The sequence below is a fragment of the Lagopus muta genome, chromosome 3 (assembly GCF_023343835.1).
Source record: "Lagopus muta isolate bLagMut1 chromosome 3, bLagMut1 primary, whole genome shotgun sequence".
NCBI lineage: Eukaryota > Metazoa > Chordata > Aves > Galliformes > Phasianidae > Lagopus > Lagopus muta.
Window position 1 is genome coordinate 90,095,714 of NC_064435.1, and position 13,898 is coordinate 90,109,611.

At 37.1% G+C, this 13,898-nt stretch overlaps 1 protein-coding gene across 3 annotated transcripts in view; it reads left to right on the plus strand.

The window, feature by feature from the left end:
• ATP9B (ATPase phospholipid transporting 9B (putative)) overlaps positions 1-13,898 on the plus strand; it is a 158,286-nt gene that overhangs the window by 60,923 nt on the left and 83,465 nt on the right. For all 3 annotated transcript variants that reach the window (XM_048939056.1, XM_048939057.1, XM_048939059.1), the window contains exons 8-9: positions 173-267; positions 7,976-8,056. In XM_048939056.1, coding sequence (XP_048795013.1) covers positions 173-267; positions 7,976-8,056 — 176 coding nt within the window. The remainder of the gene's footprint in view (positions 1-172; positions 268-7,975; positions 8,057-13,898) is intronic.

The following is a 13,898-nucleotide window of genomic DNA, read 5'->3' on the forward strand; positions in this document are numbered from 1 at the left end:
AGCAGTCAGACATTCCAAAGTGTGATTTATTTTGTGTACATTTATTTTAAATGTTTGTAAATTTATTTTACTTTCACTCTTCTATTTTTTTTTTTTAACTCAAACTGAATTTTTGAGGTCTAAAAACTAGCTACATCTTTGTAATTTCAAGTCATATCTTTCTAATTTCAAGGTTCGTGTTTCATTCGAACTGACCAGCTTGATGGAGAAACAGATTGGAAACTGAAGGTTGCTGTCAGTTGCACACAGAGATTGCCAGCTTTGGGGGTAAGCATTTCATTTATTTACTTTTAAAATGTTTTGGACATGTGCATATTTCCCTTTGAGATATGACAGTTAAAATTGTTGCAGGTATGTGCAAGAAGAAAATCTGTTACCACAGATACATATTTTTTGCAATGAACTGGGGGTAGGTATTCCACTGAATGGTGAATGAGAAATTGTTCATGCAGATATTCTCACTGAAAGGAAACAAAGAATTGATTTTTTATCTTTCAACTTAGTGATTCACAGTGTGGTCCCCGCGTGGAGCTCCATACTCAACTGAAAATACTACAGTTGTGCTATACTTCTGCATAGTCTCACCCGCAAGTGCAGGTCATTCTTGCCAGAGAAATCATTGCTTTTTATCACTAATTTGAAAGCTTGGGAAACAGTGGTGTGCTCTTGGATGGTAAAGTCAGTAGACCTTCTGATCGGAGTAGAGGAAGTGTGGAAGTTCATGCAAGGGGAATTTCCTAGCACTTATGTGTTATATCTGTTTACAGGTGTGAGTTTTTTGAATATATCTGCACGTCTGAAGTGTAGGTAAATACATAAAGCTATTAAAATTGTTAAAAAGGACACTAAATACATATAAATACATCTACATTCAAAATATGACATATCTCTGCTGGAAATAGGTTTTTATAGATGCGTATTATAATAAGATGCTAAATTGTGTCATATCTTGGAGAATCTTGTTCTATATAAAAGTTCTCTTGATATTAAGAGGCTTCCTCTAAAAAGGTACTCAAGATGCAAGGTTGTAAAAGCTTATTTGTACAGAATTTTGGGTATTTGGACTGTAGATCCTTTGGTTGTAAAGAAGAGTGTATCAGTTGCATGTGCCATCTCAATAGTACAAATAAGAGACTGATTATCTGCCAGATCTTAGCAGGATTTGTTCAATTATTGTTAGGAAACTACAGAGTTCCTGCCACACTGAAGGCAGTCAAAGGTAGAGAAATTTCCTGTGTTCATAGTGGTTTGGGCTACTGGCTTCACATGCGACTAGGAGAAAAATCCCGTAGGCTTGAACTTAGAGAATTGGGAATGAGGACTGGAACTGAAGACTGATCATGCCAGACAGGGATGCTAGATGAGGCATTAGACAGCAGTTCTAGTGCAGAAAGTGACCTTAATTGGAATTGTATGATTTGCGGCTGTATTCAGTGTTAGTGCTAATGTGTCTTCTGTCAGTTCTTAGCATGCGGTGATCGCTCCATCTTGTTTTCTCATAAAAATGTTATTTTTCCAGAACATCTACTGAGCACGCATTTGCCTAAAATCCAGTCCATTTTCTATCTTCTTTTTCTTTATTAGTTCTTTTCATATGGCTTACAGCTGTGTGCAACTTAAGTGGGGTTTCTTGTTTGTTTTTTGTTTTAACTTCCCTTTCTGTTTGGAAGGATCACTTAACTGTATTTGACTGCGGTTCTTCCTGCAGAGCAATGCAGAAAGAGACCCAGTACAACAGAGAATTGTTGTGTTAAAACTTTTATGTTTTCTTCTTTGTTTAGGGGAAAAAGGTTTATGAATAGATTTGACTGAAGTATATTGTTGATCATCTACAACAATGGCATAAAATAATGTTTAAACCTGTGCCTTTGACTTAAAGGAAGTAAATATCTGTATTGCACTTGTTTTTATTTGTGGAGAATAAATTGGAATCTATTGGAGGATCTTCAGTTGAGTGGCAGGACATGCAGCCTCAAGTTTTTGCAGAAGTGAAGGTTGATTCAAGTCCTGATTGGGGCATGTAGGGGATGGAAGAGCGAGATATCACTGAGAAATTCAAACTGGAAACAGCATGAATTAACTGTCCAATATAGTAACCATTCCTTCCTTAGTTACTTATAGTTACTGCTCTTAACCTAAGTCCTGCTTATCTTTTCAAGTTCTCCCTTTTTGTGAGCTGTAACTGACAATCTGAATTCACATAATCATTTAACAAGCCTCATCTCGTTACCAGCAGGAAATGGAAGCAACCAAGCAGCTAATGTTCTCTCCTACATCCACATAGTTATGATGTAATAATTCTTTACCTCACATTAGCCAAGATTTGGTCTTCATGACACTACATATGATATTTTCTGCCGAGTAAACTAAACTATCTTTTAACTTACCAATCACATGGTTTGGTCAAACCATTGACTCTTGGTAGTTCCCTCACTCTTATCAGTATACCATTTTTTCCCAAACCACTATTTTCAGAGAATATTGATTTTAGATTACCTTTATATTTCTGTAATGTGTGGGATTTTATCTCCATTTTAAATGGCTAATTCCTAACTGGTCTTGAACTGCTTGCAGTGCTTCACTCCTAGGGCCTGTCTCTCTTCAAATTGTTTGGGGAAATTTGTTTCAAATTGCTTGAGGAAAATGGCAGCCAAATGTTTTTTAGGGGATCCCATAGATTTCACAGAAGGTAAATTGCACAGAATTGCAGAGGTTGGAAGGGACTTCAAGAGATGGAGTCCAACATGCATTCCAGACGGCTGTGTCTGTTCCTGCAGGCAGCAAGTTAGTACTCATTTATCTTCTGCAGATACTTCTGCCTTCAATGAGATGTTAATAACATGCACATGCTATCTGTCATCTGAAGAAACTGTAAGAGCAACTTCATAATGTTCATGTGAAGCTCTAAGAAAACCATGGAATTCAAACTCATGTAAAAAATACCATTAATTTTTGTATTTCCTAGTAGAGTCATAAAGTGTGGAAAGATCACTATATTTGTACACAGAATCATGTTTTTATAGTAGTTAGCATAAAAATATGGTTTGTAAAATATTGGTGCAATAGAATAGATGCTTTAACAATGTAAAGTTGTTTTTGTAGAGGTAGGTGGTTTTGTCACTCTTTGAAGTCCAAAATGTATTCAAAAAAGCATGCTTAAAATATATAGTTGAGAATCTGTTCCTGTCTCGAAAACACAAGTCTTGGCGTGATGAAAATAAAACATTTCAGTTAAGGAATATCTATTTTCATACTACTTTTTTATTTTTCTTCTTTTTTTTTTTTTTTCTTTTTTTTTTTTTTTTTTTTTTTTTTTTGATAGTGTCATTCATGTAAACCTACTTTGCTTTAGGGAATTTTGAGAAATAGGCCTGCTCAAATACCAACTCATTTACAATAAATATGTTTCTAACACTTCCATTCTATCAATGTTGTTGCTTCCACAGTTAGTATGCTACTAAAAGTCTTCTATCTTATTATACCTATAATTTACATGTTACAAATTTTAAGATTGTGTGAAAATTAAAAAAAAAGAAGGGCTGAAATGGGCATCTTGTGCCATAATTCTTGATTGCCACCTGCTGGGCTGCGAGAGGAATAGCTGTGGCAAACTGGCACATTGAGGGCCCTTCCTTCAGGTCTTTTCAGCTGATCTCAAACCGAGTGCAAGTTTTAAGCTTGTGACAGAGTTCAGGTGTTTTTTTGTTGTTGTTTGTGTGTAGGTTGTGTTTTTTTAGCCACAGTGCTATGCTGCTTTTTGCTACATGTAAAATTAGTTGGTAGAGGACAGAGAATGGATGGAGCATAATGAGTTCTGTGGCTACAAAGAACTGTTTAGAGAACACAAAAGTCTTTTAGGCTTGTCCATTTCAAATGCAGCAGACGTGTTGGAATTCTATGCCATTTTGAACTGAAGTGCTCATATTTGTAAGGTTGGGTACAATACTGGGATAGGATTCTGTGGTTAAATTTGTATTTCTTTATGATAAACCAGTAATTTGCTGGACAGGTTCCATTCACAAAACGAATCCGTTTAGAAATGCAGACTGGTGTGGGGTCCTGTCTCAGGGAAGCCATTTTGCCCTCAATATCTCCAGGCTGATGTTGAGATCTATTTTTTCTCTCATCATTTTCAGAATGTTTTCCTTTGCTGGATCAAATGGATTTAACTAAACTTCTCTTTGAAATAGCTGATATTTGTTGCAGTTGTGGTTTTCCTGATCCAGGTGTTGACTCCTATTACAGTGTCTTCTCCATGTGTTTGTAGGGCATTTTCAAATCCGACAGTTTATTTTTGCATATTAAAGTGTATTTTTAATCATGTAAGGGAACACGTGCAAGTTGTGCATAAAGCAGACTAAACAATTGGGTCATATATTTAACTAATATATGCTGCGTAGTTCGTAGAACCATGCATTTTTAATTTCTTTGGTTACCTGACATAAATGCTGTGAGTATCTTGTGTTGTTGAGAGCTGTCAGTCACACCAAGAGAGCAGTGCTGTAACCTTACCCGCTGTGACACCCAGAATAAATGTGCCTGCAGACCTTCAGACCTTTTCTTAAAGAACAGATGACACCACGAAGATGATCAGTGCAGATTTTGTTGTCTTCCTAAAGCACTTACTGTGATCAGAGAATTAAAATTTCAGCGGGTCATCTAGTGATGGCTGAGCTGCAAATACTGTGAAAACTAGATTAGGTTTCTTGCAGCTTCATAGCTATAGGTGAAGTGGTTTTTTAATTGCAGTGTACACATTCTGGGGCATTCATTTCTGGCTTAAGTGATCAAGTAAATTTATTAACAGCAATGAGGTCACTGTAATTTTCAATAAATGGTGACTTGCTGATTTATATCAGAAGATCCATACAGCAGTAAACAATGCCATTTATATTTAATTAGTTTTATTGAACCAAAAGCAATTTTATTTGTAATGAACTACATGTTATGATTAAGAATGTATTTTAATGATCTTTAAGTAAGGTGAACAAATGTTGCCCTTGACCTAACAGAGGAGCTTTTTCTGTGTTACCGGTAGCTGCAGGGTGATTGGTGAATTACTACTGTGAAAAGCAAAGGAGAACATTTTTGTTACTGTATCATCAAGTCATCTCCTGAATTTCAGTGCAAAGGATGAAGTGATTTCTTTTCAATTATTATTTTCATGTTACAGGGAATGAAATGCATGATGTAACCATGTCATTTTTTTAAGCATCTGATCTACAATTATATAAAAATAACTTTTTATTGCCTAAGGTTTAGGTTTATTGTTTTTACTTTAATCTACACTCGTCCTGCTTGTAACATATGGGTAGAGTAAATCAGCTTCAATGAAGTACTGGTTTGACGTTTGACGTTTGACGTTTATAATATGCAAATTATTCTTTCATAAAGCTAAACTTGATGTAGTCCAAGCTACGTATTAGTTAAACTATTAATAGTTCTCTGGTGTTTAAAAAACATTCAATCTCTGTTAGAGGAAATTTCTCTTTTCCCTACTTCTCTGTAGAGGGAAGCAATGACACAAGCTTGACCAGGTACATCTTACTTCCTCAGAGAGCTAAAGTTATATTTACACTTAGCATTGTGTACAAATCTTGAAGCCTCCTGGCTGAATTCTCCATTGTGTTTTCTTTTAATGCATTGAGATGAGAAATGCACTACTGGGAAAGCAGCGCTGCGTGAAGGGACATCTTTGTGCTCCTACAGTAAACTGTATTGTTGAATGCAATTCATATGTAAATGTCAATCTTCTATAACCATTCTGTGGATTTCTTTTTACCATTGTATTATGAGAATTCAGCTTCTGTATTTTATTGGCGAAAGAATGATGCCTATTCATTGTATGGAGCATTGGTCTACAGTACAGAAAACGTCCTTTTCCCTTCCCTTTTCCCCAGTAATGAAGAAGTGATTTAGGAAGCTACTGAGCACATGTAATAGGCTTGTGTAACTTCTTTCTATCAATGAACTTCCATCCCAGATTTCTCCTGGAGAAGATTTTGTCTTATTTTTTTTCCAATACTCAGCTGCTTGCAGTTTGTGGCGTTCTATCTAGAATAATGCCACAAGTGTGTGTAGGCAGTGTGCAGGTCTCAGTATTTCAGAAAGGTGAGGTTGAGTTGAAATTAAAAAATAATAATTAAAAAAAAAAAACAAACAGGAAAGTTTGGGTTTTAAATCAGAAATACCAAAGGAGAATTAAAACAAAACAAAACAAAAAAAAAAGGAATGTGGTAGAAATTTTAACATTTAAAGTATAACAAAGGAGGATGTCACAGTAGAATCAAATACCTGTAGAAAGATTGGAAAGTGGGAAAATATATCACTGCACAAATACCTGTACACCTTAAAGGCAGATATTTCTGCTGCTTTTTATTCTGATCTTGCTTCCTGCTAAGGCATTCTTTGAAAAGGGATAAGTTCTGGGTTGGTGCATTTCACTAGCAGTTTGTATTGTGTGTGAGCGTGGTATTAATTTTCTGACGTACCATCCATTACTGAGACTTTATTTTTCTTTACATAATAAAGCACATAATAACCCAGATTGGCTAAATTGTAGGTGATAACAGATTCAAAAGAAGTGAATGATGAGGGTATAGGACGCTGCTTGTGTATTAGTTTCATATGAATTATTTCTCATCAAGCTGATGAATGTAGATAGAAAGAACAAGGGTGCAACGAATGAAGCAGTGTGAAAGACTAAAATGAATGATTAATAGTTTAAAGATTAAGATAACTTGAGAGGTCTGATTAAATTCATGTTTTAAAAAGTGTGTGAAATACTATTTTTGCAAGGTATGAAGTAAAAGACATTTTTCTACAGAATATGAGCTGAAATACAAACTAATGATTTATTTATAGGCCTACGCATTTTATAATCAAACATGCTTGATAAAGTCACAATAGATTAGAAAATGTTTCCACTCTTTCCTGGAAAAGCGACAGATTATATTCAGAAATCTATCATTGTTGTGTCAGAGTAACAGAAAGGTACAGACGTGTAGACTTTAAAGCTCATTAACGCATGTGTGGACAATTGCAACTTCATTTGTGTAGTGTTCTAATTGTTTTAGTCAAATTCAGATCTTTGTTATATTTCAATTATGATCAGAAAATAATTGTAGTATTTTTGAAAATTACTGTGTTTGGGCTACTTGATTACATGTCCATAAAAGAGGCTGTAAAATTAGTTCAATTTTGAAGCTAGCGTATTCTAGCTCAGATGAACAGGGTATTATAACTCTATAATTGGCTTCCCAGAGGAAGGTGTATGATTAGCCTTTTGCAAGATTCAAGTAGTAGATAAAGGATGGAAGTAACCTGAGTAATTAGGAGCTAGACACTGTAAGAAGCTAGACATCCTTGCATTTCATCATAGGTTGAGAGACTTAGTCTCACTGGGCGTTGGTATCAATCCTCTCCAAGGCTGGATGGTGAGGTCTGCTCACTCTGAAATCTTAGATGCTGTTGGTCCTGACCATCAAAACTTTCTTAAAACTACAGGAGTTTTCATGGGTTGACTGCAGGTGGATATACTGAGAGCTTCAGCATTTAAGAATAGAGAAGTTCATTGCTTGACCTTTTATTCAGTTGGCTTTTGCCTTGTTGGAAAGGTATTTTGTTTCCAGTTTCATTTAAGAATAAAATGAAACCAAGAAACTTTATTTTTTTTTAAAGGAACCAGCAAAATATTTTTAAGGTTACACTAAAAAAAAATTAAAACCAAGCTCTTAAGAAAAAAAGAGTTTAGTGCATGAAAAATCGATGTGCTTATACTACTATTTTGGATCTGATAGCTTTATAACAGGATGTACTGAAGAAAGTGATGTGTTTTTTGGATAAAACTTCAGTGCGTTAAATTTGGGGTGGGGTGTTAAGAGTCGTATAAGCTGAAGTTGTTACCATTAAAAGGTCCTTCAAAATAATTAAGTTCAAGTTTAAATAATAGTAAGTACATTAATCTGTTTTACAGGATCTCTTTTCAATCAATGCTTATGTTTATGCTCAGAAGCCACAGCTGGATATTCATAGTTTTGAGGGTACCTTCACACGGGTAAGTAGTATCAATAAATATGTTTCTATTCCTCTCTTCTTAGCATTACAAGAGTATATTTACATGTTCCTGTCATGGAAGTATTTACCAAAACATTTTGTCAATGAAATATTCCAGAAATCTAATACAAATAGAAGATTTGAAGATCTGGTATATTTGCTGCCACCACTATAATATTGTATGAAATTCTATGTATAGCACTATATTTTGTTTGTCTCGTGTCTAATATGTCACAGTGTCAGGTTTAATGTATTCAGCAGCCTCACACAATGCAGCTGACAGTTTCTGTGCAATAAATGTGTTCCTTGTTTAACAGCTTCTATGGAAGTATTAGCTTTTCCTTGAAAAGTTCAGTTATGTTGAAAAATAAAGCTAGAAGGCACTTATGTGGGGGCTTTATCAAATCCTTTTTTTTCCAGGTTTAACTATATTCAAGACCAGATATGATGACATTGCAAATATTTTTGTGAGATTTTTTCTGTTCCACTGGGTGGCCTGCTAACGTTAATGCTTTAAAGCAAGTCATCCCAACAGCTGGTAACAATATAATAAATAGAAATATTGCTTTATAGATTTGTGGCACTGTCTGTGCTATTAGCAGATAACTTTTTTTTTCCACTTCAACCACACTCAGTTGATTCATTCCTCTTGATAGTTTGCTTTTAAGATATCTCAATAGAATTAACAAATGTGGGACGTATACAGAAAAAGGGGGTTTTACTCAAGTGACTCAAACTGGTAATAGATTTTGTTCAGTTATTGGAATTCAAGTTCACAGTCCTATGTGAGCTTATGAGATGCTGCAGTTTTTGAGTCTTAAAGACAGATTTGTACCATTTACATGGTTCATGCTGTCTACAAAGTAAATGTCCTTGCTCCCAACTTTCTGAAGCTGTGACAGTTCTTACTTAAACACTGCATTGACCAATTGCCCAGATACAACTATTTACAGCTGTAATATTTTCATCCCTGCCCAAACAGCTAAACATGTGCTTTTCTAAACATAATTTGAACTGCGTGGAGTCTTTTTAACAAATCTACTACATGTGATCAAGGCATTGGGAAATCACAACTACACAGTTGCTCCCTGTTGTGGGTTCCATTTATACACATAAGAAGAGTGATATGATTTGAGCAGCTGTGATGTACCTTGTGCTTTCACAGTTAGATTTGTGTTAAATGCTCAGGTAGTTTTAAATTTCTGTATGTATACATCTGAGGACAGTGCCCTCGTATTTGGATTTATACTGGATCTTAGTGTACATAGTTCTAACAGTTTACTTTCCACAAAGCAAAATATCTCAGTGTGTTACTTCAGAACACTTCCTGATTTATCTTTCCAATTTTTCTGTGAGCCCTTGCTTATTGTACTAAATCAGTTTTTGCATCTGATCCCAGATCTGCATTACAGTTTAAAAAAATAATAGTAATAATAATGTGCTTAGTGATGCTGATGCATACATTTTTCCTACTTAGGCATTGGTGATCAAAGAAATCTTGCAAAGGTAGGTTAAAAGGGTAATAGCACACTGAGTTTTCTTTTTTTCTTATTATGAAAATATGGTACTAACAGTATTAGCAGCCAGATAATTTGGAAACGTGCATGACCATAAGTCAAAACAAACTTAGGTGCACAGCTGTAGTGTTTTTATGTGGGAACAACTTCTCTGTAGATACTTCTATGTGAGGAATATATTCACAACTAACCTAGTAGCTGATTGAAGACACATTTTGGAGCACTCCTGCATAACTACATCAAGAGAGATTAAAGCTCCACTGCATCTTGATGTCCACATAAAGTAATTTTTTATTGACCTCCATGGATTTTGGTGCATCGTGTGCAGACAGTACATGAAAGTTGTGTGTGAGTGTCCTTGCATGGGCATGTGAGAAGGATTATGTCTGACCCTTAAACAATAACATAAGTAAATTTTTTTCCTCCTCTTCCAGATTCCTACCAAGAAATAATAGATTAACTATACTTGGATTCTGTGAAAATGTGAGATTTTAATTGCATCCTCCATTCTTTGAGCTTATTTTGAAATACAGAATGCACAGAATAGAGATTTACAAATACACCAGTGTATCGCCTATCAGATGCTCCTGTGTGTATAATAAGTGTTAGAGTTTAAGCACCAAGTGTTATGACACACAGTCATTTCTAAATGGAATGGGGGATACAGTAAAAAAGTATATTAAAAAAAAATAAAAAAAACCACAAATTAGAAATTATGGGTTGAGATAAAACTATTTGCTGAGGTAGAGAAAAGGAGAAGGATAATAATAATGTGTGTGTGTGTGTGTGTGTGTGTGTATACACATACATATACTCATATATAGTAAGTGATGCCCAAATAATTTCTCACCACCCCCTTGATGCCCAGCTAGCCCCTGAGCAGCAGAAAAGAGCGAGATGAACTCTCACCCTCTTCAAAACTCCTACTTGATGACATGTGGTATGGAATATATCTTTGGCCAGTTTAAGTCAATTGTCCTAATTCTCTTCCCTTCCTACTCCTTGGGCCCTTTGCTTTGAACAGCATGGCTCTATACAACACTATTTAGCAGCAACTATAAACATTACTGTGTTTTGAACACTTTTTTCTCCTTGAACCAAAAGCATAGCATCATACCAGGCACTCTCAAAAGCAACAATTTCATCCCAGCTGAAACTAAGGATCCTAGTTGGATCCTAGTCGTCATTCTAGAGCAAGTATGTCCAACCTGCAGCCTGCACGTGGCCTAGCCTGGTTGGCAGTGCTTCCCACAGAACAGCCCCAGGCATGCTCCAATTGCTCAGCAACAGCCAAACCATTAGTGCGCTATTAATGCTGTATCGACTGCAACCAAGGTGCAAGGAGAGCAGCGCTGTGCTGTGCTGACTCAAGTGATGGCAAACAACTGTATGCATTTTGTTACCTTGACTAAACACAGGGCTATTATTTTGATAAAGGAACTTAAGACTTGGTTTCAAGATTGAAAAAAAGAATAAAAAAATAAAAAAATCATGAAATTATGTTTGCAATACCATTTTCATTTGCTGTAAATACATTACCTGCAAATTTGCAACTGGAATGTGTAGAATTGCAAATAGGTATTCAACTCAAAAATCTGATCTTGTCTCTTTACCACATTTTCATAATCACTGTCTTACCAGAAGAAAATATCCTTTGCTTCACAAATCACAGAGTCACTGGATGACATGGATTGGACCTCAAGGATCATGAATCTCCAACTCTCTGCCACATGCAGGGCCACCAACCTCCCCATTTCATACCAGCCCAGGCTGCCCAGTGCCCCATCCAACCTGGCCTTGAACACCTCCAGGGATGGGGCATCTACAGCCTCTCTGGGCAGCTGTTCCAGCACCTCACCACTCTCATAGTAAAGAACTTCCCCTGATCTAAATTCACCCTAAATCTTTCCTCCCTCAGCTTAAAACCATTTCCCCTTGTCCTGTAGTTATCTACCCTTTCAAAGAGTTGATAAAATCAACAAATTGCACCTTATTCATTCCATTGCTTTTTGGCAGGAAGCACATTCTAAACAAACTACAGGAAGAGTAAAATTTCATCAAAAATCTCTGATGAATGCTCTGAAACCTCACTGAGAGTTGCAACCACTTCCACTGAACCAACCTGATGCATTAGTTTCACAAAAACAGGGTCAGATAACCCTCTAGTTTTGGTTTTGTTTCTTTTTTTGAATGAAATACATAAAAGCTTAAAATAAGGGTTTTTTTAAATTATGTTAACTACATTATATATTTTTGGAGGGCTGCTCTGAAAGTAATGCCTCTTATTATTTTATTATGTTGTCTCAGCACATCAGAGATGGATGTTGGTGGTGTGGCAGTAGGGGTTAAACATTCCCACCAATATTCCATTACATTTTGTTGCTGTGCAGCAGGGGGATGAAATGGCATCTGACGTGGAATTGCGCATGAAGCAACAGTGTGTCACTGAATTCCTTCATGTGGAAAAATTGGCATCCACTGACATTCACTGCTGCAGGCCCACTATTTCCCTTTTGCTTATGACTTATGTCCAGAATTGTGGAAGCTGTATCTCTATAGCTTATGACCTTCTCTGATTTTCTTATGTTTGGGCTTCTCTTCCATCATTCCCTTAAGAATCTTTCCCTTAAATTTCTCCTGTTGCAGCTGTGCATTGTCACTTCACAATCTTCACACATCTTATCAAAGATTAAACCATCAATGCTGATGGAGTTGCAGAGTTGGACCGAAACATGAGTTCTTTGAGGTCAGCCCTAATAGACTGCATAATCCTGTGTGTCTCTGGGCAGCTCCTCTGACGAATGTTAGCATGATTTCCTCTTTGAGATACAGCAGTGTGTATATAATAAAAGCTTTTTTTTTTCCACACTTGTGCATGAGTTTTCTGTTGGCCGTGTGATGCAGTGAGAAACTCCACAAATTTCTTATTTAGAGTACTTGAGCAGAATTTCTTTTCTTTTCCCCTCCACTTTGTAAATGTATACAGAGCTGTAAAAATCAAGTAGCCTTCCCTGTGACATAGGACAGTCTGAAAGAGCTGAGGCTGTTCAGCCTGGAGAAGAGAAGGCTCTGAAGTGGGCTGATAGTGGCAGGTTTGCTGATGATACTGAGTTGAGTGGTGCAGCTGACGCGATAGGAGGGAGGGACACCATCCAGAGGGATCTGGATGTGCTCAAAAAGTGAGAACCTAATGAGCTTCAACAAGGTCGAGTGCAAAGTATTGCACTTTTGTTGACGCAATCCTGGGTATAAGTGCAGACTGGGAGAAGAAATTCAGAGCAGCCCTGCAGAGAAGGACTGGGGAATCCTGATGAACGAAAACCTCCTGGACGTGAACCAGCGGTGTGCACTTGTTGCTCAGTAGGCCAACTGTATCCTGAGCTGCATTAAAAGAGGAGTGGCCAGCAGGGAGAGGGAGGTGATCGTCCCCCTCTGCTCGGCTCTTGTGAGGCCCCATCTGCAGCGCTGCGTCCAGGCCTGGGGCCCCCAGCACAGGAAGGACGTGGAGCTCTGGGAGCGGGGCCAGAGGAGGCACTGAGATGAGCAGAGGGCTGGAGCAGCTCTGTGTGAGGAAAGGCTGAGGGAACTGGGCTTGTTCAGCTTGGAGAAGAGAAGGCTCTGAAGAGACCCGTTAGCAGCCTTCTAATATTTAAAGGGAGCTTATAAGCAGGGTGGAAATTGACTTTTACACAGGTAGGTAGTTGAGAAGGGTGGTATGGGTTTAAAGTGAAAAAGGAGAGATTTAGACTAGAAGTGTGGGGGAAGTTCTACATTGAGAGGGTGATGAGGCGCTGGAACAGGTTGCGCAGAGAGATTGTGGATGCCCCATCCCTGGAGGCATTCAAGGCAAGGTTGAATGGCATCCTGGGCAGCCTGGTCTAGTGGTTGGCCACCCTTTCCATGTCAGGAGGTTGGAACTGGATGGGCTCTTTGGTGCCCTTCAACCTAAGGAATACTACAATTCTATAAAATGGAATCAAGGTTAGCGTGTTCCCAGTTGCTGTTGTCTCTAATATATTTTAATTGTAAGGTGATGATTTGTGTAGTGTTAATTTCTTACATAAGAATTAAAAAAAAAAACCTTTTTTTTTATTTTTATCAAAGCCTAATCTTTGTCAAAGACCATCTGAGAATTCTTCACAGAATATGTACCACGTTGGGGAGTCTTGATCCAAAATATATGGTTTGTTGTTTTGGGGTTTTTTTAAAATCTGTTAGTTAATTCTGCATCCTTCCTTTCTTTCCCTGTTTCTGACAGGATAGTTTTCTAAGCATCTTAGAGGAAAAAGTTATAATATCCCTGTTAGGGATTTTTGCAATTATATA